The sequence below is a fragment of the Grampus griseus genome, assembly GCF_964374135.1.
Source record: "Grampus griseus genome assembly, chromosome: 3".
Lineage (NCBI taxonomy): Eukaryota > Metazoa > Chordata > Mammalia > Artiodactyla > Delphinidae > Grampus > Grampus griseus.
In genome coordinates this window covers 112083865-112107210 of record NC_139019.1, presented here as the reverse complement: position 1 = coordinate 112107210, position 23346 = coordinate 112083865, and the positions used below count along the sequence as shown (strand labels likewise).

The 23346-nt window shown below is 42.1% G+C and overlaps 1 protein-coding gene across 4 annotated transcripts in view; it reads left to right on the top strand.

Annotated features, from left to right (window-relative positions):
• The window catches only part of MACROH2A1 (macroH2A.1 histone), an 80048-nt gene that overhangs the window by 27493 nt on the left and 29209 nt on the right, over window positions 1-23346 (top strand). For all 4 annotated transcript variants that reach the window (XM_082651446.1, XM_082651444.1, XM_082651445.1 and 1 more), the window contains exons 3-4: window positions 3301-3407; window positions 3875-4072. In XM_082651446.1, coding sequence (XP_082507572.1) covers window positions 3301-3407; window positions 3875-4072 — 305 coding nt within the window. The remainder of the gene's footprint in view (window positions 1-3300; window positions 3408-3874; window positions 4073-23346) is intronic.

Below are 23346 nucleotides of genomic sequence, written 5' to 3'. Positions count from 1 at the left end.
CTCTGCCCCTCTTTGTTACCCAATTGACGCAGCTCCCTCTCTCCCCACAGGGCTGAGGGTCCTCTCTTTGAAGATAGGGAGTGGGAGGGCCAGTTATCTTGGTCTTTGCAGATCACAAGTGAGCTGGGGTTTTGCAGAAAGGAAGGAGTCCTGGATTTTCTAGCTCCTTGGTGAAGAAGTCAGAGGAGTGACAGGAAGGACACCCCAGCCCAGCTCTTTCTGAGGAGTTAGAACACTCCTCACCCCACTCCACACACCTCTCCAGCCCCTCCGTGTCCACCTTGTTATTACTCCCAGGTGGATCCAGTCTGGCTTCCCTGAGTCCAGGCTGAATTAGCAGTAAGTGAGCACAGTCCTTGACATTTCCCATGAGGAGAAACTCAGGCTATTTGCGATTGCAGACACAATGTGAGAGTGACGGCGGAGGGGGAGCTAGTGGTAGTCCAGGGGAGTTCTTGGAGACCTGATCGTCCTGTTTCTCAGCTGTGGGTGCTCCTTAGAGCTCAGTGCACTGCTTTACTTGCTTGTGTTACATACTGCCTGTCCCTCACCCAAATCAGGGGCCCAAACACACTTGGAGTTCTGGTGACCCCTCTCCACCCTCCAGCTCTTTGCATTCATCATCTGCACCTTCCCCGCACAAAAAATAAAGTAGTGATGCCAAAAATAAAAGGACCACTTGCCTCTTCCCCTCCAGCCTCCACCAGCGGCCGCTGTGCCTTCTCTTGGGGGAGAACCTGCACCAATACTCTGGGCAGGAAGAGAAAACAGGCCACTTCCACTTTCCCGAGAAACCATAATTTCAAACGATCTTCTTGCCAAATGGATGGGCTTAGGACACTGTTGTGGGTTTCTCTCTGTCTCTCTGTCTCCTTCTCTTTCTCTCTCTCTTTTTAAATGAGGGCCAGGTAAAGCATTCTTAGCACATTATGGGGAGAAGGTTGGAATTCCCCAGCCTCCTCCTGTGTATTCTGGCTTTGTAAATGCTGATGGCCTCGCGTTTCCTGTGGCCTCAAAGTGGAGGAAGGCTGGGGAGGTGAGGGGGTGGTGGAGGGCAGGAAGCCAGCCAAGTGGGCTACAGCTCAGCGGTGCCAGCTGCCCTCTCCAGCCTTCCTGCCCCTTGGGCTGGCTGTGGCTGGCTCTCCTTCCTGTGCCCTTACTCCTAGGGTCAGGCTCCTGTTGCGTCAGGCTCCGGCCTCACTTCCTCACAGGCAGTGAGTTGGACAATAGCGTTGCAGATGTGCTGCCTCCTGCGTGAACGTGGGAGAATGGAAGCCAAGCTGGGCTCATTTCTGCACATGGGCATCAGGTCACTTAGGTATCCCAAGCACGCTTTCTTGCTTGGCTGTGACAGGGTCATCTCCTCTGGGCTTCGGGACACACAGTCACCATCAATTATAGGGAAGCTTCCATGAAATTGACAGGTGGGCCTGTACTCAGGCTGTATGGGAAACAGCCCTGTGGAGACTAATGGATGAGGGTGGGAAGTGTACTGATTATCTCCCCTTCCCCGGGCCTCACTCTAGTGACTTGCTCATGTGACATTCAGGGCGAGGGACCCCTATGGCCTGGGAGCATCAAGCAGGCAGGGGGCTCAGTTGCCTCTGGTGTCCAAGTATCATCAGTGCAGTGATTGATTATTGAGTAAAGGAATTCCTGCCTTGGATTTAGGCATTGAATCCGTGTGATCCAGGTGTGAGTATCCAAGCAGCTTTTCAGCTTGACACACAGACTAGTTTTTGCGTTGGGTTCAGCTGTTAGTACCCCTTAACAACAGAAACCATGTAATATTGTAAATTTTAAATACCTGGTTTTAATGTAGCTAGAATTTTTTCCCTAGTTATTTTATAATGATTCTGAGTTTTCGCTTTGCTGGAGACATCTAGTGTTTGCAACATAACTTCGAATATTAGAAATCCTTTAGTACCAGGAAGAGGTCAGACTTGAGTTGAGCCTAGAAGGGAGCGCTAGGTGGATATGACAGGCAGGGCTGTGGCGTGGACAGAATTGCAGAAGTGAGGGTGTAAGATACATTTTGGGACAGTCTGCATTTCTCATTAAGAAAATGAGGCGAAAGTGATGAGGTTGACACTTACAAAGAGAACTGGGCCACCAAGGAGAAAAAAATCTCTTGCCAAAGGGTACTTCCTAATTTTCCCCATCTTTGGTGCTGTGGAAGAACCTGTCTTCTTGTCTGGCAAACCCTGCCCCAAAGGACTGGTCAATAAACTCTAACTTAGCACCAACTCTAAGTCAGGCTCATATCCTTCTAGGTTTTTTATTATTTTGTGGAAAAAGTCAAATATACAGAAAGCTGAGAGAGGAACTCTCTGACGTCTCGCTCTCTTACATCACTCCTGGATTTAACAAGTGTTAGTGTTTCACCACATTTGTTTTCCTCTGTAGACTTTTTCAGGATTATCTGAGTAAATTGCAGACACCAAAGCCCTTCACCCCTAAATACTTCAGCATGTATCTCCTAAGGACAAGATGTTCCCTTCAGAGTGGTAATACCATTATCACACCCAAGAAAACCAATAATTCCTTTGTGTCTAATATCTGGTCTACATTCAGATCTCCTCAGTTGTCTCCAGAATGACTTTTGTAGCTTTTTTTGCAATCAGGATCCCATCAAGGATTGACACTATATGTAATTGGCTGTTGTGGCTGTGTAGCCTCTTTTAATCTACTACACTCCACCTTTTTTGTTTTATGTTTTTATGACGTTGACTTTGTAAAGGGTCCAGTCATATCCTTCTAGTTTTGAATCTGAGTGTACAGGCGTTCAACATTGGTTCCATTAACAGAAATTTACTAAGTAATATGCCACCACCCCCTGAAGTTCTGTAAACCCATGTATGACCCGTTGCTCAGGATGCACAGTTCAGTCTCGGCCACACTGCTGGCTCCACGGGGTTGTTGCTGGTGACGTCTGGAGCGCTGACTGGGCAGCCCTGTTCTGGGAAAGGGCTTCAAATCTCAGCTCTACCACTTCTCACTGAGGGCCTTCAGCTGGTGGTCCTTTCTCCTCTCTCAGCTTCGGGGTCTTCACGTCCACAACAAAGGGGTTGGACCAGGGGTCTTCCTAGTCTCACTCAGCTTTGCCTCTCAACACCTCTGTGACTTGGCTCCAGGTGTTGCCAGGCAGACCGCCTGCAGCTTCGTAGTTCGGGGTAGCTGCTTCGGGAAGCCAATTGCCTGCTCCCATTCCTGGCACCAAGAACAGGGGATCCGGGAGGATGCACACGGTTCTCTGATGCTTTAACGTGACCACATGCCCTTCCCCTCTGCTCCCCACAGCGGAGATTCTGGAGCTGGCTGGCAATGCAGCAAGAGACAACAAGAAGGGCCGGGTCACGCCCCGGCACATCCTGCTGGCCGTGGCCAACGATGAAGAGCTGAATCAGGTATGGGGCTCTCCTTTCCCTCCCCCACCCAGACACACCAGCAGGCAATCTTGCTGCCCAAGAGTTGTCTGTCCAGAGGGAGGGTGCTGTTTGGCTGGCTATCAAGGGTGTGGACTGCATTTTGGACTATTAGCAGCTTCCCCGTCCCCCCCCCCCCCACCCCATGGCAGTTTTTCCCCAAGATTTTATTGGTTTGGGGGAGAGGAATGAAACAAGGTATTTGGCTCTTCTTGGAAGAAAGATGGTTCTTTCTTCCACCCGAGTGGAAACTCCACCCGAGTGAGGGACTCTGAAGACTTGCTCCCCGTGTTGTGAGCCAGGGTCCTGTCAGCCTCCTTGTAGATGCCATGGAGGAGGGAGCTCTACCAACCCAAAGCAAGAGCATGGGGTGGGGGCAGGGCTGAGTTCTTGAAGGTCACGGACGTGCTGGTCTGACTCACCATCCACTACTTTGGTTTTCCTGCAAGCTGCTAAAAGGAGTCACCATCGCCAGCGGGGGAGTGTTACCAAACATCCATCCGGAGTTGCTAGCGAAGAAACGAGGATCCAAAGGGAAGTTGGAAGCCATCATCACACCACCCCCAGCCAAAAAGGCCAAGTCTCCGTCCCAGAAGAAGCCCGTGTCTAAGAAAGCAGGGGGCAAGAAAGGGGCCCGGAAATCCAAGGTGCGTAGGTGATTTGGCAGGGACGTGTGGCGGGTGGGGCTGGGCGGGTGCCGGCAGGCGGGGTCATGCGGGCTCCCCTTCCTACTGAGGGCTCATTCCCCTCTGGGGTGGGGGCCTGTGGAACAAATGGAGCTGGTGACAGAGGGCTAGTGCAGCTCAAGTGGCCAGCGTCTGGACGCAAGTTGGGGACTAGATTTCTGTAGGCAAGGGGGATGTGGGGAGGTGCTGGGGCAGATAGCCCCAGGCTGGAGGGACCTGGTGCCCACCCTTCCAGGAGATGCTCACGCCCGTGGGATGGGACATGTGTATACAGGAGCTTCCCTGTGCGAGCGACAGCAGTCGAGTCCTGCCCAGAGCTGCCAGCTGCCCGCTTGCCCTTGACGTGCCCAGAACTGTCATTGTGTTGCCATGGCTGCCTGTCCTCCTCCGAGCCTGTTCCAGCAGGGATGGTTCAGATGGTTAGCTCTTTGAAATGACCACCTTGTTAAGGAGGAAAATAGATGTGTTATTTGGGCGCTTCCTGCCAGACCCAGCTGGGATTGAGACTAGGTTGTAGGTGCTGATCTTTCTGTGGGGAGCGAAACCTTCTCATGAGTGTGACCTAATGTCTTCTAGGATGGGGCAGGCCCACTAATCCCAAGCCAGGATCTTCCTGGTCCACCCTCGGGAGGTCCACACCCGTGGCTGGTTGCATTCACCTGTCTGAGACTCCAGGGTAACTGGGACACATGGTTTGTGTTTCTTCCTCGCTGGGCCCTGCCTCTCAGCTGTTGTCACAGACTCCAGGGCCAGCAGACTAGGAACAGCGCAGCTCTGTGTTTAATAAAATGGAATCTTAAGGCTGCTCCACCCTGCCCTGCCCTGGGGTGCCCCCTCAGGAGTCACCCTTCTGGCCTCTAGCCAGACTAAGAGGAAATTATCTCTGGCAGAAGGTGGCCTCTCTATTTTGAAAGACCCCCAGTAATATTCCCTTGGAAATGCCCTGCAAGGCCTAATGCAGTGTCAGTGTCAGGACATTCTTACTAGAGCCCAAAGCCCTCACCAGAGTGAGCTGGTGAGGACACCTTCCCAGAACAGGTCCAGGAGCAGTGACCCGGGGCCACATGCCAGCCCGCCCTCCCAGCATGTCCCCTCCGCTGAGCCCATCCAGACATCAGGCAGGCCTTCACCACATGGGGGCACCTTCTGTGACCTCTCACCTCCCACCCACACTGTTTGTGTTTGTGGACTCTCTTTAGTTGAGGTGTAAGAGGCTGTATTTTTTGTACATCCTTCTGGGTGTGGACAAACACTTCCCTGAAAACGACAAAATCTAAATTCCTCTTGCCAACAGACACCCCCCACCCCACCCTACCCCACCAGGCTCAGAATCACTCCCAGCTCTTTGAGAGAGAAACCGGATACAGAAGAGTGTCCTGTAAGTTATTTCCAGACACTGCACTCCACCTTGCTCACAAGCCCTGGAGGAGGCTCAGGGCAGGCTGGGGATTTCACAGAGTGCTCATTCCTGCTAACTATAAAATTAGCAGATTGAACTGTTTCTTTTTTCCCTTACAACATTTGCATTTGGGGGGAGGTGCAGGACAGGGAAGGCAGGGGAAAGTGCCTGTGTATCCCCCTTTAAATGTTAAAAAAGAAGATGAAGATGCCAAATCCATCATCTCTTGATTATGGGCCTCAGGGAGCTGGCTGCCCACAGAGCAGGGGGCCAGCAGGGGCAGAACTGTGGCACCTCTCCAACCCGAGTGTCTCTGGCAACCCTGGGTTGAACCTTGCTCCCTGTCACCCCCAGTCTTCTGGCGTAGTTTTTGCCCCGTAACTTTCCGAACTTCCCAACTTCCCAAACACTATGAATGCTTTTTCTTTCTTTTTGGACTTGAAATAGAGAGAGAGAGAGAGAGAGTGTGTGTGTGTGTGTGTGTGTGTGTGTGTGTGTGTGTGTGTGTGTGTGTGTGTGTGTGTGTGTGTGTCTTCTAGTAGCTATATTCGGAACTCAGTGTTTCTAATAACCATATGCCAATAATCACTTGAACACTCAACTTTTCCCTTGATTACAAAAGCAGGAAGTCTGTTATGGTGGTCTGTTTTTCTTCTACACAATAAAACGCATTGTCTGCTTACTGTACCAGTATTTGGCTAACATTAAACCCTGGGGGAAGCTGAAATTGGAACCGTGAACAGCTAATTTTCAAAACATTTGTTTAATGTAAATTGTGGTACCAGCTCCCAGAAACAGCGGAGAACCCTGCATCTCCAGGTTTAAGTGGAATGTTCTGAAAATAACCTTTCCAGAGACATGCAGACAAAGCCTTAGTAACATGCTAAAGCACTTGTAGTGAAAGGGAGTTGGTATTTTTCAAGTGTCAACACTTGAATTCCAAACCATAATTTTCCCCCCAATTCTATGTAATTGGAAGGTTTTGAAAGTCTCCAGTTGTGACAGCTGAGTCAGCCGTAGTGGAAACTGTTAGAGAAGGCGACAGAACCCACCAGGGGCTGGGCATCCGGGGCCCTGGCAGTGCCTTGGGGTTCCTCCTTCTACTTGGGTGGCCTCAGGCAAGTCTGTGCCTCAGTTTACCGGTACAAAGAGTGTGCGGTAATAAAATCTCACTCAGTCCTCCCACTTCTCCCCAGAGCAGTCTCTGGAATGAGTTTTCATGTACCTTTCAGAAAGTCTAAGCACATAAAAAGCATAGAGATACATAAAGTCTTCCCCATCCTACTGGCCTTTAGAGAGAGAGAGAGAGAGAGTGTGTGTGTGTGTGTGTGTGTGTGTGTGTGTGTCGTGTTCCCCACTGTTTTTGCAGTGTGGTGTCAGTGGTTACTGGTGCCAGCTCATCTGGCTTCATATTCCAGTTCTGCCAGTTGCTGGCTGTGTGAGGTGTGAGTTGGGGGAGTTACTTCATTCCTCTGTTATCTCAATTTCCTCATCTGTAAAATGGAGGTATAACACAGGGTGGTTGGGAGGCTTAAAAGAGGGTTCATGTGAAGTGCTTACAGCAGTGTCTGGCACACATGTCAGCTGCCGCTGTTACTCCCTTGGCAGTTCTTACTCATCTGGGCGTGTGGAGCTGCTGTAGTCTCTCATGGTGTGGCTCCAGTTACTGATACTGTAGGCAGGAGCAATGTACCCAGTTCTCTATGGATTGTTCCTCGTGTCCATCCTGACAAACAGTGCCGCAGTGACCATCACTGTGTGTGGGCCTCTGTGCATAAGTGCAGGTGTATCTGTAGGAGAAAGTCCTCAAGGTGGACTTACTGAAGCAGAGAGTGTATTTTTTAACTCTGATGGCTTATTATCCCATTAAGAAATTTCAGGAGTGGACTTATTTACACATTTGACACTGAGTTGTTGAAAGAAGTTGCATCCATTCGATCCATATTTATCACATCTACATGTGCTTGTTCCCCTTCTTGGTAGTGAGGGTACAGCACGTTGGTGCTCAGGGAGCTCTGGTCTAGTGAGGGAGGTAGAGTCACTGCACAAGGAGGGGGGCAAGTGGTGCTCCGACCACAATAAAGTGGAGTGATGGCATGGCAGTGTTGTCTTACATAGGTGCTCAGGGGAGGCTTCTCTGGTAAGGTAACACTCAAGGCATTTAAGTGATTGAGAGGAGAGAGCTCCTGGCACAGGGGGGAGCATGCCTGGCTCTTCCCAGAGAGAATGGGACAGGCCTTCATGTGGGGTCCCCAACGTTTCAGAGAAGCCTGGGGACTCTTCTCAAGATAAGGTTTTATTTATTTTTTTAATTTTACTTTTTAAAGAGGGACTTGGCTGGCCCCAAATGATTTTTTGGTTTGTTTAAATTTTATTTATCTTTTTGGCTGCGTTGGGTCTTTGTTGCTGTGCACAGGCTTTCTCTAGTTGTTGCGAGCGGGGGCTACTCTTTGTTGCGGTGTGCGGGCTTCTCATTGCGGTGGCTTCTCTTGTTGCAGAGCACGGGCTCTAGGGCACTTGGGCTTCGGTAGTTGTGGCGTGTGGGCTCTAGGGCACTTGGGCTTCAGTACTTGTGGCTCGCGGGCTCTAGAGCGCAGGCTCAGTATTTGTGGCACACGGGCTTAGTTGCTCCGCAGCATGTGGGATCTTCCCGGACCAGGGCTCGAACCCGTGTCCCCTGCATTGGCAGGCGGATTCTTACCCACTGTGCCACCAGGGAAGTCCAAAATAAGGTTTTAAAATGCATAAAATACCGAAGATTCAAAGGAAACCATTTATGCCTAAATCTTCAAGGTTAAGACCCCTGTCAGAATGCTCACCAAGATTCATAGGATAATCTTTAAGGTATCTCCAAGAAGGCAGTTTTTGCCAAAAGTTTTGATAAATAGTCATCTCACCTAGGATTTTTCAAATGTAAACCCGCTCTACCACCCCAGTTGAACTCCACCCCCATATGTGAATCACTCTTCCCCATCAAGAAGATACACTTGCTCCTCACTGCCTGGCAAAAAGCCCAAGATGATTTGGGGAGAGCGCCTCTTTCTTTTTGAGAAATATTTAAACTGCAAATGAGTGATTAATGTTCTGGTAAGGGATGCCAAAAAAAGGGATTGGTTCTTTTGAGAAGCTGCCATCCTTGCAAAATTTTGCCGACTTTTTAATGAAATTTCCAGAGATTCAAACAGCAGAGCAAAGGAGACTAGGCGTAGGTAATCTTGGGTTGATAATTTCACACAAGTCTTTTTGGACACTCAGTTCTACAGATTCTTAAATACGTCTCCCACTGACTCTGACCTTACAGGTTTTCTGCTGCTCAAAACAAAACTGGGTGTATGCACAATACATGGAGTTATTGGATTTGTACAACAATATGAATTTCTAAAATGTCAATTTTTTTTAACATCTTTATTGGAGTAAAGTTGCTTTACAATGGTGTATTTGTTTCTGCTTTATAACAAAGTGAATCAGCTATACATATACATATATCCCCATATCTCCTCCCTTTTTCGTCTCCCTCCCACCCTCCCTATCCCACCCCTCTAGGTGGTCACAAAGCACCGAGCTGATCTCCCTGTGCTATGCAGCTGCCAATCATTTTTTTAAACTCTTTATTGGAGTATAATTGCTTTCCAATGTTGTGTTAGCTTCTGCAGTACAACAAAATGAATCAGCTATAAGTATACATATATCCCCATATCCCCTCCCTCTTGAGCCTCCCTCCCACCCTCCCTACCCCAGCCCTGTAGGTCATCACAGACCACAGAGTTGATCTCCTTGTGCTATGCAGCAGCTTCCCACTAGCCATCCATAAAATGTCAATCATTTTGGAGGTGGACAAAGTATTGCTTGCTAGCTTTTGTCCTCCCTGGGCCAGGTTGTGTAAAGAATCTACCATCTGCTCTCACCATTTCATATAAGGAAGGGCATTTTAATACCAAGAAGTGAGGAAGGGACTTAATCGCAGACTACAGACCTTAGGAAAACTTAGGGCACAGTTGTTACGATTGGAATATAGTGACATCTCCCAAGGCAACTGTGTAGACCTGAAGCACCGTGTCACAGGCTGCACGCCTTGCAGGGAAGAGGCAGGTGTTGGTTGCCAGGTGGACAGACTGTGAGAACTGGGAAGGAGCAGCTGGTCTTGCACAGGGTTTGCCACTTTCTCTGCCTTGGCCACTTGTTTAGTCAGTTCTCCTGCCTTATCTCACTTTCCTGATGAGGAAGCTAAGTCTTAGGGAATGTGAGCCATGTACCTAAGGCTATGCAGCTAGTAGACCAGGGCTCAAATGCAGGACTTCAGAGTTCAGATAAAGTGTTACTTGTGTGTCATGTGACTATGGACCACGTCCCTAGGTAGAATCCCCTCTGGTCTGATGGTAGAGGGCTGCAAAGCCGCCCACTGCAGAGTGAGTGGGGCAACACCGTAAAAAACTTTTTTAAAATAACACATTCTGGCCTCTCATTAAATTTGTTTGTACATTCATGATATATATTCTGTTTATAATTTCCACCTCTTACCCTCTACAACATTCTTTTTCTCGGTGTATTGAATTATAATTGACATAAAGCACTGTATACGTTTAAGGTGTACAGCATGATGTGACTTGCATGTATCATGAAATGATGACCACAATAAGGGTAGTTAATATCCATCATCTCACATACAGAAAAAAATAGTTTTTTCCTTGTGATGAAAACTCTTCGGACCTACTCTCAACAACTTTTCCTACGTATCATACAGCAGTGTTAACTATAGTCATTGTGTTGTACATTACATTCCCAGTACTTATTTATCTGATAACTGCAAGTTTGTACCTTTTGACCACTTTCCTCCAATCATCCCTCCTCCTCCAATCCTCTGCCTCTGGTAACCACAAATCTGATCTTTTTTCCTGTGAGTTTGGGTTTTTTTGTTATGGTTTTTTTAAGATTCCACGTATAAGAGGGATTATGTGGTATATGGTATTTTAATTTCTCTATCTGACTTATTTCACTTAGCATAGTGCTCTCAAGGTCCATCCATTTTGTCGCAAATGGCAGAATTTCCTTCACTTTTATGGCTGATGAATGTTCCATTTTGTTTTATATAGGTGTGTGTGTGTGGGTACGTGTATCATATTTTCTTTATCTGTTCATCCATTGATGGACACTTAGGTTTTTTTCCATATTTCCATATCTTGGCTATTATAAATAATGCTGCAGTGAACATGGGGTGCATATATCCTTTTGAGTGAGTGTTTTTGTTTCCTTTGGATGAATACCCAGAAGTGGAATTGCTGAATTATGTGGGAGTTCTCTTTTTAATTTTTTGAGGAGCCTTCAAAATGTTTTCCATAGTAGCTGCTCCGGTTTGCGTTCCCACCAACAGTGTACCAGGGTTCTCTTTTCTCTACATCCTTGCCAACACTTGTTATTTCCTGTCATTTTGATAGCCATTCTAACAGGTGTGAGGTGCTGTATCATTGTAGTTTTGATTTGCATTTCCCTGATGATTAGCGATGTTGAGCACCTTTTCATGTACCAGTTGGCCATTTGTATGTCTTCTTTGGAAAAATGGTCTTGAGTTTTTTGCTCTTGAGTTGTCTGAGTTTGTATATATTTTGGATATTAACCCCTTGTCAGATAAATGATTCACAAATATTTTCTGCCATTCCATAGGTTGCCTTTTCACTTTGTTGATTGTTTCCTTTGTTGTGCAGAAACCTTTTAGTTTGATATAGTCCTACTTGTTTGTTTTTGCTTTTGTTGCCTTTTCTTTTGGTGTCAAATCCGAAGTCATTGCCAGTACTAATATCAAAGAGCTTACTGTCCGTTTTTCTCTAGGAGTTTTATGGTTTCAGCTCTTATGTTCAAGTTTTTAATCCATTTTGAGTTAATTTTTGTGTACAGTGTAAGATGTAAGTGGTGCAGTTTTATTCTTTTACATTGGCTGTCCAGTTTTCCCAACACTGTTTATTGAAGACACTGTCCTTTCTCCATTGTATATTCTTGCCTCTGTTGTAAATTAAGTGACCATATATGCCTGGGTTTATTTCTGGGCTTGCTGTTCTGTTCCATTGATCTTTGTGTCTGTTTTGATGCCAATACCATACTGTTTTCATGACTACAGCTTTGTTATGTAGTTTGAAATGAGGGAGCACGATGCCTTCAGATTTATTCTTCTTTCTTGAGATTGCTTTGGGTATGTGGGGGTCTTTTGTGGTTCCATACAAATTTGAAGATTGTTTATTCTATTTCTGGGAAAAATGCCATTGGAATTTTTTTTCACATTTTACTATTTTTTTAAATTGAAGTATAGTTGATTTACAGTGTTGTGTTAATTTGTGCTGTACAGTAAGTTGATTCAGTTATACATATATATACTTTTTTTTATTAAGAGCACATTTTATTTTTTAAATTTTATTTTATATTGGAGTGTATTTGGTTTACAATGTTGTGTTAGTTTCAGGTGTACAGCAAAGTGATTTAGTTATACATATACATATGTCTATTCTTTTTCAGATTCTTTTCACATATAGGTTATTGCAGAATATTGAGTACCCTGTGCTCTACAGTAGATCCTTGTTGATTATCTGTTTTATATATAGTAGAGTGTATGTTAATCCCAAACTCCTAATTTATCCTTCCCCTCCCCCCTTCCCTTTTGGTAACCGTAAGTTTGTTTTCTAAGTCTGTGAGTCTGTTTCTGTTTTGAAAATAAGTTCATTTTTATTATTTTTTAAGATTCCATATACAAGTGATATCATATGATATTTGTCTTTCTCTGTCTGACTTCACTTAGTATGATAATCTCTAGATCCGTCTGTGTTGCTGCAAATGGCATTACTTCATTCTTTTTTATGGCTGAGTAATATTCCATTGTATATATGTACCACATCTTCTTTATCCATTCCTCTGTTGATGGACATTTAGGTTGCTTCCATGTCTTGGCTATTGTAAATAGTGCTGCAATGAACATTGGGGTACATGTATCTTTTCAAAGGATGGTGTTCTCTGAATATATGCCCAGGAGTGGGATTGCTGGATCATACGATAGCTCTATTTTTAGTGTTTTGAGGAACCTCCATATTGTTCTCCATAGTGGCTGCACCAATTTACATTCCCACCAACAGTGTAGGAGGGTTCCCTTTTCTTCACACCTCTTCAGCATTTATTGTTTGTAGACTTTTTGATGATGGCTGTTCTGACCGGTGTGAGGTGATACCTCATTGTAGTTTCAACTTGAATTTCTCTACTCATTAGAGAATCTTTCCATGTGCCTTTTGGCCATCTGTATGTCTTCTTTGGAGAAATATCTGTTTAGATCTTCTGCCCATTTTTTGATTGGGTTGCGTGTATTTTTTTGCTGTTGGGCTGCATGAGCTGTTTTGTATTTTGGAGATTAATCCCTTGTCTGTTGCATTGTTTGCAAATATTTTCTCCCGTCCCGTGTGTTGTCTTTTCGTTTTGTTTATGGTTTCCTTTGCTGTGCAGAAGGTTTTAAGTTTAATTAGGTCCCATTTGTTTGTTTTTGTTTTCATTACTCTAGGAGGTGGGTCAAAAACGATCTTGCTGTGATTTATGTCAAAGAGTGTTCTGCCTATGTTTTCCTCTAAGAGTTTTATACTGTCGTCTTTACATTTAGGTCTTTGATCCATTTTGAGTTTATTTTTGTGTATGCTGTTAGAGAATGTTCTAATTCATTCTCTTACCTGTAGTTGTCCAGTTTTCCCAGCACCAGTTATTGAAGAGATTGTCTTTTCTCCATTGTATATTCTTGCCTCCTTTGTTGTAGATTACTTGACCATAGGTGCGTGGGTTTATTTCTGGGCTTTCTGTCCTGTTCCATTGATCTCTATTTTTGTTTTTGTGCCAGTACCATACCGTTTTGATGACTGTAGCTTTGTAGTATAGTCTGAAGTAAGGGAGCCTGATTCCTCCAGCTCTGTTTTCCTTTCTCAAGATTGCTTTGGCTATTTGGGGTCTTCGGTGTTTCCATACAAATTTTAAGATTTTTGTGTTCTAGATCTGCAAAAAAAATGCCATTGGTAATTTGATAGGGATTGCACTTAATTTGTAGATTGCCTTGGGTAGTACAGTCATTTTGATTCTTCCAATCCAAGAACATGTTATATCTTTCCATCTGTTTGTGTCGTCTTCGATTTTTTTCATCAGCGTCTTATAGTTTTCAGAGTACAGGTCTTTTGCCTCCTTGAATCGGTTTATTCCTAGGTATTTTATTCTTTTTGATGCGATGGTAAGTGGGATTGTTTCTTTATTTTCTCTTTATGATCTTTTGTTAGTGTATAGGAATGCAACAGATTTCTGTGTATTAATATTGTATCCTGCAACTTGATGGAATTCATTGATGAGCTCTAGTAGTTTTCTGGTAGCATCTTTAGGATTCTCTATGTATAGTATCATGTCATCTGTAAACAGTGACAGTTTTACTTCTTCTTTTCCAATTTGGATTCCTTTTATTTCTTTTTCTTCTCTGATTGCCATGGCTAGGACTTCCAAAACTATGTTGAAGAAAAGTGGCGAGAGTGGACATCCTTGTCTTGTTTCTGATTTAGAAAAAATGTTTTCAGCTTTTCACCATTGACTCTGATGTTAGCTGTGGGTTTGACATATCGATGTATGGCCTTTATTATGTTGAGGTATGTTCCCTCTGTGCTCACTTTCTGGAGAGTTTTTATCATAAAAGGTGTTGAATTTTGTGAAAAGCTTTCTCTGCATCTATCGAGATGATCATATGGTTTTTATTCTTCAATTTGTTAATGTGGTGTATCACACTGATTGATATACAGATATTGAAAAATCCTCTCATCTCTGGGATAAATCCCACTTGATCATGGTGTAAAGTCCTTTTAATGTACTGTTGGATTTGGTTTGCTGGTATTTGTTGAGGATTTTTGTCTGTATTCATCAGTGATATTGGCCTGTAATTTTCCTTTTTTGTGGTATCTTTGTCTGCTTTTAATATCAGGGTGACGGTGGCCTCATAGAATGAGTTTGGGAGTGTTCCTTCCTCTGTAACTTTTTGGAAGAGTTTGAGAAGGATAGGTGTTAGCTCTTCTCTGAATGTTTGATAGAATTCGCCTGTGAAGCTATCTGGTCCTGGACTTTTTTTGTTGGGAGTTCTTTTGGGTTTTTTTGTTTTGTATTTTTCTTTTTGGCTGCACTGCAGCTTGCAGGATCTTAGTTCCTCAACCAGGGACTGAACCTGGGCCCTCGCAGTGAAAGCACTGACCCTAACCATTGGACCACCAGGGAATTCCCTGTTGGGAGTTTTAAAATCACAGTTTCAATTTCAGTGGTTTTGATTGGTCTGTTCATATTTTCTATTTCTTCCTGGTTCAGTTTTGGAAGATTGTACCTTTCTAAGAATTTGTCCATTTCTTCCAGGTTGTCCATTTTTTGGCATATAGTTGCTTGTAGGTAGTCACTTATGATTCTTTGTATTTCTGTGGTGTTAATAGTAACTTCTCTTTTTTCATTTCTAATTTTATTGATTTGAGCCCTCTCCCTTTTTTTCTTGATGAGTCTGGCTAAAGGTTTATCAATTTTGTTTATCTTTTCAAAGAACCAGCTTTTAGTTTCATTGATCTTTTCTATTGTTTTGTCTCTATTTAATTTTTTTCTGCTCTGATCTTTGTGATTTCTTTCCTTATACTAACGTTGGGTTTTGTTTGTTCTCTTTCTAGTTGCTTTAGGCATAAGGTTAGTTTGTTTGAGATTTTTCTTGTTTCCTGAAGTAAGATTGTATTGCTATGAACTTACCTCTTAGAACTGCTTTTCCTGCATCCCATAGGTTTTGGATTGTCATGCTTTCATTTTCATTTGTTTCTAGCTATTTTTTGGTTTCCTCTTTGATATCTTCAGTGATCCATTGGTTGTTTAGCAGCATATTGTTTAGCCTCCACGTGTTTGTGTTTTTTGTTTTTTTTCCCTTGTAGTTGATTTCTAATCTCATAGCATTGTGGTCAGAAAAGAGGCTTGATATGATTTCAGTTTTCTTAAATTTACCAAGGCTTGATTTGTGGCCCAAGATGTGATCTATCCTGGAGAATGTTCCATGTGCACTTGAGAAGAAAGTGAATTCTGGTGCTTTTGGATGGAATGCTCTATATATATCAGTTAAGTCCATCTGGTTTAATGTGTCATTTGAGGCCTGTGTTTCCTTATTGATTTTCTGTCTGGATGATCTGTTCAAAGATGTAAGTCAGGTGTTAAAATCCCCCCATATTATTCTGTTACTGTCGATTTCTCCTTTTATGGCTGTTAGTGTTTGCCTTATATATTGAGGTGCTCCTATATTTGGTGCATATATATTTACAATTGTTATATCTTTTTGAATTGATCCCTTGATTATTATGTAATATCCTTCTTTGTCTCTTTGTAACATTCTTGTAAAATCTATTTTGGGGACTTCCCTGGTTGTCCAGTGGTTAAGACTGCACACTTCTGATGCAGGGTGGCACAGGGTTCGATCCCTGGTCGGGAAACTGAGATCCCACATGCTATGCAGCGTAGCCAAAAAAAAAAAAATTAAAGTCTAATTTGTCTGATATGAGTATTGCTACTCCAGCTTTGTTTTGATTCCATTTGCATGGGATACCTTTTTGCATCCCCTCACTTTCAGTCTGTGTCCCTAGATCTGAAGTGGGTCCGTTGTAGCCAGCATATATACAGGTCTTGTTTTTGTATCCATTAAGGCAGTCTGTGTCTTTTGTTTGGAGTATTTAATCCATTTACATTTAAGGCAATTATCGATATGTATGTTCTTATTGCCATTTTGTTAATTGTCTTGGGATTGTTTTTGTAGGTTTTTTTTTTCCTTTCCTCTTTTGTTCTCTTCTCGTGTAATTTGGTGACTATCTTTAGTGTTGTGTTTGGATTGCTTTCCCTTGTGTGTGTATGTATCTACTGTAGATTCTTGGTTTGTGGTTCCCATGAGATTTTGATATAGCAGTCTGTATACGTAGAAGATTGTTTTAAGTTTCTGGTCTCTCTGTTTCAAATGCATTTCCTGTATCCTGCATTTGTACTCTCTTCTTGTGTGTGGATGATTTCCTACCTTTACTGTGTGTTTGCCTTTACTGGTGAGCTTTCCCATTCATACTTTTCTTGATTCTAGTTTGGGCTTTTATCTTCTGCCTAGAGAAGTTCCTTTAGCATTCGTTGTAAAGCTGGTTTGGTGCTGCTGAATTCTGTTAGGTCTTGCTTATCTGTAAAGCTTTTGATTTCTCCGTCGAGTCTGAACAAGAGCCTTGCTGGGTACAGTATTCTTGATTATATACTTTCCCTTTTCATCACTTTAAATATATTGTGCCACTTCCTTCTGACCTGCAAAATTTCTGCTGAAAAATCAGCTGATAACCTTATGGGGATTCCCTTGTATGTTATTTGTTGCTTTTCCCTTGTTGCTTTTAATATTTTTTCTTTGTCTTTAATTTTTGTCACTTTGACTAATATGTGTCTCAGCATGTTCCTTCTTGGGTTTATCCTGTATGGGAGTCTCTGCACTTCCTGGACTTGAGTGAGTGTTTCCTTTCTCATGTTAGGGAAGTTTTTGGCTATAATCTCTTCAAATATTTTCTCAGGCCATTTTTCTCTCTTCTCCTTCTGGGACCCCTCTAATGCAAATGTTGGTGCATTTAATGTTGTCCCAGAGGTCTCTTAAACTGTTCTCATTTCTTTACATTATTTTTTCTTTGTTCTGCGGCAGTGCTTTCCACCATTCTGTCTTCCAGCTCCTTATTTCTTCTTCTGCTTCAATTACTCTGCTACTGATCCTTACTAGTGTATTTTTCATTCCAGTTATTGAATTGTTCATCTTTCTTTATTCTTTATATCTTCTAGCTCTTTGTTAAATGTCTCTCGTATCTTCTCGATCTGTGCCTCTGTTCTTTTTATGAGATCTTGGCTTATCTTTAATATCATTCTTCTAAATTCTTTTCAGGTAGGTTGCCTATCTCCACTTCACTTAGTTTTTGTGGGTTTTTATCTTGTTTCTTTGTCTGGAACATATTTTTCTGCCATCTCATTTTGTCTAACTTTCTGTTTTCGTGTTCTCCTTCTGCTGGCTGCAGGACCGTAGCTCCTCTTGTTTCTGGTGTCTGCCCTCTGGTGGGTGAGGTTGGTTCTGGACTTGTGCAGGCTTCCTGGTGTGAGGGACTGGTGCCTGCCCTCTGGTGGGTGGAGCTGGGTTGAGTTTCTCTGCTGGGCAGGACTGTGTCAATGGGTGTGTTTAGAGGTGGCTGTGAGCTCAGCACAGCTTTAGGCAGCCTGTCTGCTGATGGTGGGGCTGTGTTCCTATCCTACTGGTTGTTGGGCCTGAGGTGTACTAGCACTAGAGCCTGTAGGCTGTTGGGTAGGGCCAGGTCTTGATGCCAAAATGGTGACCTCTGGGAGAGCTCACGCCAATCAGTATTCTCTGGGACCTCTGGCACCAGTGTCCTTGCCCCTCCACTGAGTCACAGCCAACCCTCGCCTCCTTAGGAGACTCTCCAAGACTCGTAGGTAGGTCCAGCTGAGGCTCATGTGGAGTTACTGCTGTGCTGGGTTCCAGTGTATGTGAAACCTTGTGTGCATCCTCTAAGAGCAGAGTCTCTGTTTCTCCCAGCTATGTAGAGCCCCTGCACTTAAGCTCCATTGGCCTTCAAAACCAAATGCTCTGATGATTCCTCCTCCTGATGCCAGACCACCAGACTTGGGAGCCTGACGTGGGGCTCAGAACTCTCACTCCTGTGGGAGAACATCTGTGACATAATTATTTTCCAGTTTGTGGGTAAGCCACCCGCTGGGTATGGGATTCGATGATGTCATGAAAGTGCCCCTCCTACCATCTCGTGGTGGCTTCTTCTTTGTCTTTGAAAATATCTTTTTTGGTAGGCTCTAGTTTTTTTTGTCGATGGTTGTTCAGCAGTTACTTGCGATTTTAGTGTTTTCGTGAGAGGAGGTGCGCTCAGGTCCTTCTCTTCTGCTGTCTTGGCTGGGGCTCTCTCGCCACTGGAATTTGATTAGGGATTGCATTGGATCTGTAGATTGCTTTGGGTAGTATGGACATTTTAGCAGTATTAATTCTTCCAGTCCTTGAGCGTAGAATATCTTTCCATTTATTTGTGTGTTTAATTTCTTTCATCAGTGCCTTACGGTTTTCACCATGCAGGACTTCCACCTCCTTGGTTAAATATAATCCTTGGTATTTTATTCCTTTTAATGTGGTTGTAAGTTGTTTTCTTAATTTCTCTTTATGATAGCTCATTATTAGTGTATGGAAACACCACAGAAATCTGTGTAATGATTTTGTGTCCTACAACTTTACTGAATTCATTTATTCTAACAATTTTTTTGGTGGAGTTTTTAGAGTTTTCTGTGTATAATATGTCATGTTCAAATAGTGACAGTTTTACTTCTTTCTTTCTGATTTGGATGCCTTTTCTTTTTCTTGCCTAATTTCTGTGGCTAGAGGAAAAGAGGAAAAAGAAATTTTAAAAACTTTCAGACAAGTGAAAGTGGAAATATAACTTACCAAAACTTATCACATGCACCAAAAGCAGTTCTAAGAGGCAAATTTATAACAATAAATGCCTACATCAAAAATTTTTTTAAATCTCAAATAAAAAAACATAACCTGAAGGAACTAGAAAAAGAACAAATGAAGCCCAAAGTTGTTAGAAGGAAGGAAATAACAAAGGCCAGAGAAGAAATGAATGAAATAGAGATTAAAAGAACAACAGAAAAGGTAAATGAAACTAACAGATAAACTAAAGATAAGTAATCTTTCCTATTGGTTGTTCAGTAACATGTTGTTTAATCTTCATATATTTGTGATTTTTCCAGTTTCCTTCTTGTAATTGATTTCTAATTTCATACCACTGTGGTCGGAAAAGATACTTGACATGATTTCTTACATTTATTAGCGCTTGTTTTGTGACCTATCGTGTGGTCTATCCTGGAAAATGTTATATGTGTACTTGAGAGGAATGTGTATCCTGTTGATTTGGGTGGAATATGCTGTGTATATTTTTAAAATCCATCTGGTTTAACATGTCATTTAAGGCCAGTGTTTTCTTATTGATTTTCTGTAAGGAAGATCTGTCCATGGATGAAAGTGGGGTATTAATGTCCCCTGTTATTATTGTGTTGCTGTCTTTTTCTCTTTTAGGTCTGTTAATATTTGCTTTATATATTTATTTGCTCTTGTGTTGGGTGCATAAATATTTACAAATATTATATCCTCTTGTTGGATTGACTCCTTTATGATTATGTAATGACATTCATTGTCATTGCAGTCATTGTTTTAAAGTCTGTTTTGTCTGATATAAGTATAGCTACCTCAGCTTTCTTTTGGTTTTTATTGGCATGGAAAATGTTCTTCCATCCCTTTACTTTCAGTCTGTGTATATCCCTACATCTGAAGCATGTCTCATGTAGGCAGCATATAGATGGGTGTTGTGTACTTATCCACTCAGTGTCTTTTGATTGGAGAATTCAGTGCGTTTACATTTAAAGTAACTATTGATAGGTATGCACTTATTCCCATTTTGTTAATTGTTTTTTGGCTGTTTTGTATTGGGTTGGCCAAAAGGTTCACTTGGTTTTTTCCATAAGATGGCTCTAGTAGCACTTAGTTGTCTTTAACTTCATTCGAAAAAAATTTTGTTAGATTGTATTGTGACAGCTGTCATATCAGCATGCATTTTATAAAACCTCAAAATTGGTGAATTTTTGTGTAGCCTTTTTAATACTGAAGATGGCAGAAAAAACAACATTTTAGGCATATTGTGCTTTATTATTTCAAGAAAGGTAAAAATGCAACTGAAACACAAAAAAAAGATTTGTGCAGTGTATGGAGAAGGTGCTGTGACTGATCAAATGTGTCAAAAGTGGTTTGTGAAGTTTCGTGCTGGAGATTTCTCCCTGGATGAGGCTCCACGGTCGGGTAGACCTGTTGAAGTTGATAGCAATCAAATCGAGACATTAATTGAGAAAAATCAACATTATACCACACTGGAGATACTGGACATACTCAAAATATCCAAATCAAGCGTTGAAAATCATTTGCACTAGCTTGGTTATGTTAATCACTTTGATGTTTGGGTTCCACATAAGGTAGGCAAAAAGAAACCTTCTTGACCATATTTCCCCATGTGATTCTCTACTTAAACGTAATGAAAACGTTCCGTTTTGAAAGCAAATTGTGATGGTTGATGAAAAGTGGTTACTGTATAATAATGTGGAACAGAAGAGATCATGGGGCAAGCGAAATGAACCACCACCAGCCCTCCAAAGGTCAGTCTTCATCCAGAGAAGGTGGTGTTGTGTATATGGTGGGATTGGAAGGGAGTCCTCCACTATGAGCTCCTTCTGGAAAACCAGACAATTAATTCCAGCAAGTACTGCTCCCAGTTAGACCAACTGAAAGTATCACTCCATGAAAAGCATCCAGAATTAGTCATCAGAAAACTCATAATCTTCCATCAGGATAACGCAAGACCGCATGTTTCTTTGATGACTGGGCAAGAACTGTTACAGCTTGGCTGGGAAGTTCTGATTCATCCGCCATATTCACCAGACATTGCACCTTCAGATTGCCATTTATTTCAGTCTTTACAAAAATCTCTTAATGGAAAAAATTTCAGTTCCCTGGAAGACTGTAAAAGGCACCTGGAACAGTTCTTTGCTCAAAAAAGATAAAAAGTTTTGGTAAGATGGAATTATGAAGTTGCCTAAACAATGGCAGAGGGTAGTGGAACAAAAGGTTGAATACGTTGTTCAATAAAGTTCTTGGTGAAAATGAAAAATGTGTCTTTTATTTTTACTTAAAAACCGAAGGCACTTTTTGGCCAATCCAATAGTTCCTCTGTTCCTTTCTTCTTTTCTTGCTCTCTTCCTTTGTGATTTGATGATTTTCTTTAGTGGTACACTTACATTCCTTTCTCTTTTGTGTATATACTATAGGCTTTTGCTTTGTGTTTATCATGAGGCTTATATATAACAACTTATAACAGTCTATTTAAAATTGATAACACATTTGATCCCATTCGAAAGCTCTATATTTTCACTCTTCTCTCCATGTTTTGTTTTTGACATCACATTTTACACCTCTTTATCTTGTGTATAGTCCTTAATTAATTATTGTAGTTACAGTTATTTTTAGTACTTTTGTCTTTTAACCTTTATACTAGCTTTATAAGTGATTAATCTACCACCTTTATATTTACCTTTATCAGTGACAAAGGTACTTGTACTTTTCATATGTTTTCCTGTTACTAATTAGTGCCCTTTCTTTTGAGCTTAAAAGAAGTCCCTTTATTATTTCTTTTAAGGCCAGTTTAGTGGTGATGAACTCCTTTAGCTTTTGCTTGTCTGGAGAACTCTTTCTGTATTCTTCACTTCTGAAGGACAGTTTTGCCCGGTAGAGTATTCTTGGTGGGAAGTTTTTTTTACTCTTAGCATTTAGAAAAATCATGCCACTCCCTTCTGGCCTGCAGAATTTTTGCTGAAAAATCTGCTGATAGTCTTATGGGTTTTTTGTGTGTGTGTCACAGGTTTTCTCTTGCTGTTTTAAAGATTCTCTTCTTGTCTTTAACTTTTGCCACTTTAATTATAATGTGTCTTGGCATGGTTTTGTTTGCGTTCATCTTATTTGGAACTCTCAGCTTCCTGGCAGGATTATCTTCCTTTTTATGGCTAAATAATATTCCTGTGTGTGTGTGTGTGTGTGTGTGTGTGTGTGTGTGTGTGTGTGTCACATTTTCTTTATTCATTTGTTGATGGGCACTTAGGTTGTTTCCATGTCTGGGCTATTGTAAATAATGCTGCTATGAACATGGGGATGCAGATATCTCTTCAATATAGTGTTTTCATTTCCTTTGGATATATTTCCGGAAGTGGAATTGCTGGAGCACATGGTAGTTCTATTTTTTACTTTTTGAGGAACCTCTATACTGTTTTCCGTAGTGGCTGCACCAGTTTACAATGTGGGGCAACAGCTTTAATGCAGGTAACCATATGCAAATGAATCATTGCTGAAAAATTATCAGTATTAATTATCACAGGTTAAGCTTTATAACCTGGCTGCATAGGCAGCTGCTGACTTGTATCAGGGGCCCAGGGAGCCTTTCAGGTCCCCTCCTCCCAGTAAAACCAGCTCCAATTCCCAGATGCTTGAAATTCTATCATTTAGGGCTTTCTGACCTCTTCAAATCCAAATATCCTTGGGCAGAAGCACTAAATATTTATCTACTTAGCAACTGCATTTCATTCCCAAGCATTTACTGAGCACCTCGTGTATGAATGATGTTCACTGGGTAGAGTAGTGGCTTTAAAACTTTTTTGCTTGCATACTTCCTAAAGCAGTTTTGAAAATCTTCATAGCTCATACATCTAAAATTTGACAGCTAAACTTCTCATAATAAATTTAAATATCTACTACAAAGGGTATAATTTTGATATATAATACATATTGAAATTTAAAAAGAAAACTCTCATCATTTAAATGTATCCAAAGAAATCTACTTACTGTGATGATTTGATATACCACAAAATACACAAACAGGCTCTTTTTTAACAGTTGGAAAATTTATATAATTTTACTCCTTTGAGCCCTTATTTTCCTTTCACTTGCCCCACAAATTTTTATCCTAATGTAACACTTTTTTTTTTCGCTTGTAGTATGTTAGTGATTTGCGCAACAAAAATAATGTACATAAATTTAAATTCATTTTGAAAAATTTTCTTGTGATCATAAAAGCACTAAATATTATGGTTTCCACAGGATTGGATAGTTATCACATGTATTAATAATACACAGTTGATCAAACTGAAATACTTGACACATTTTAAT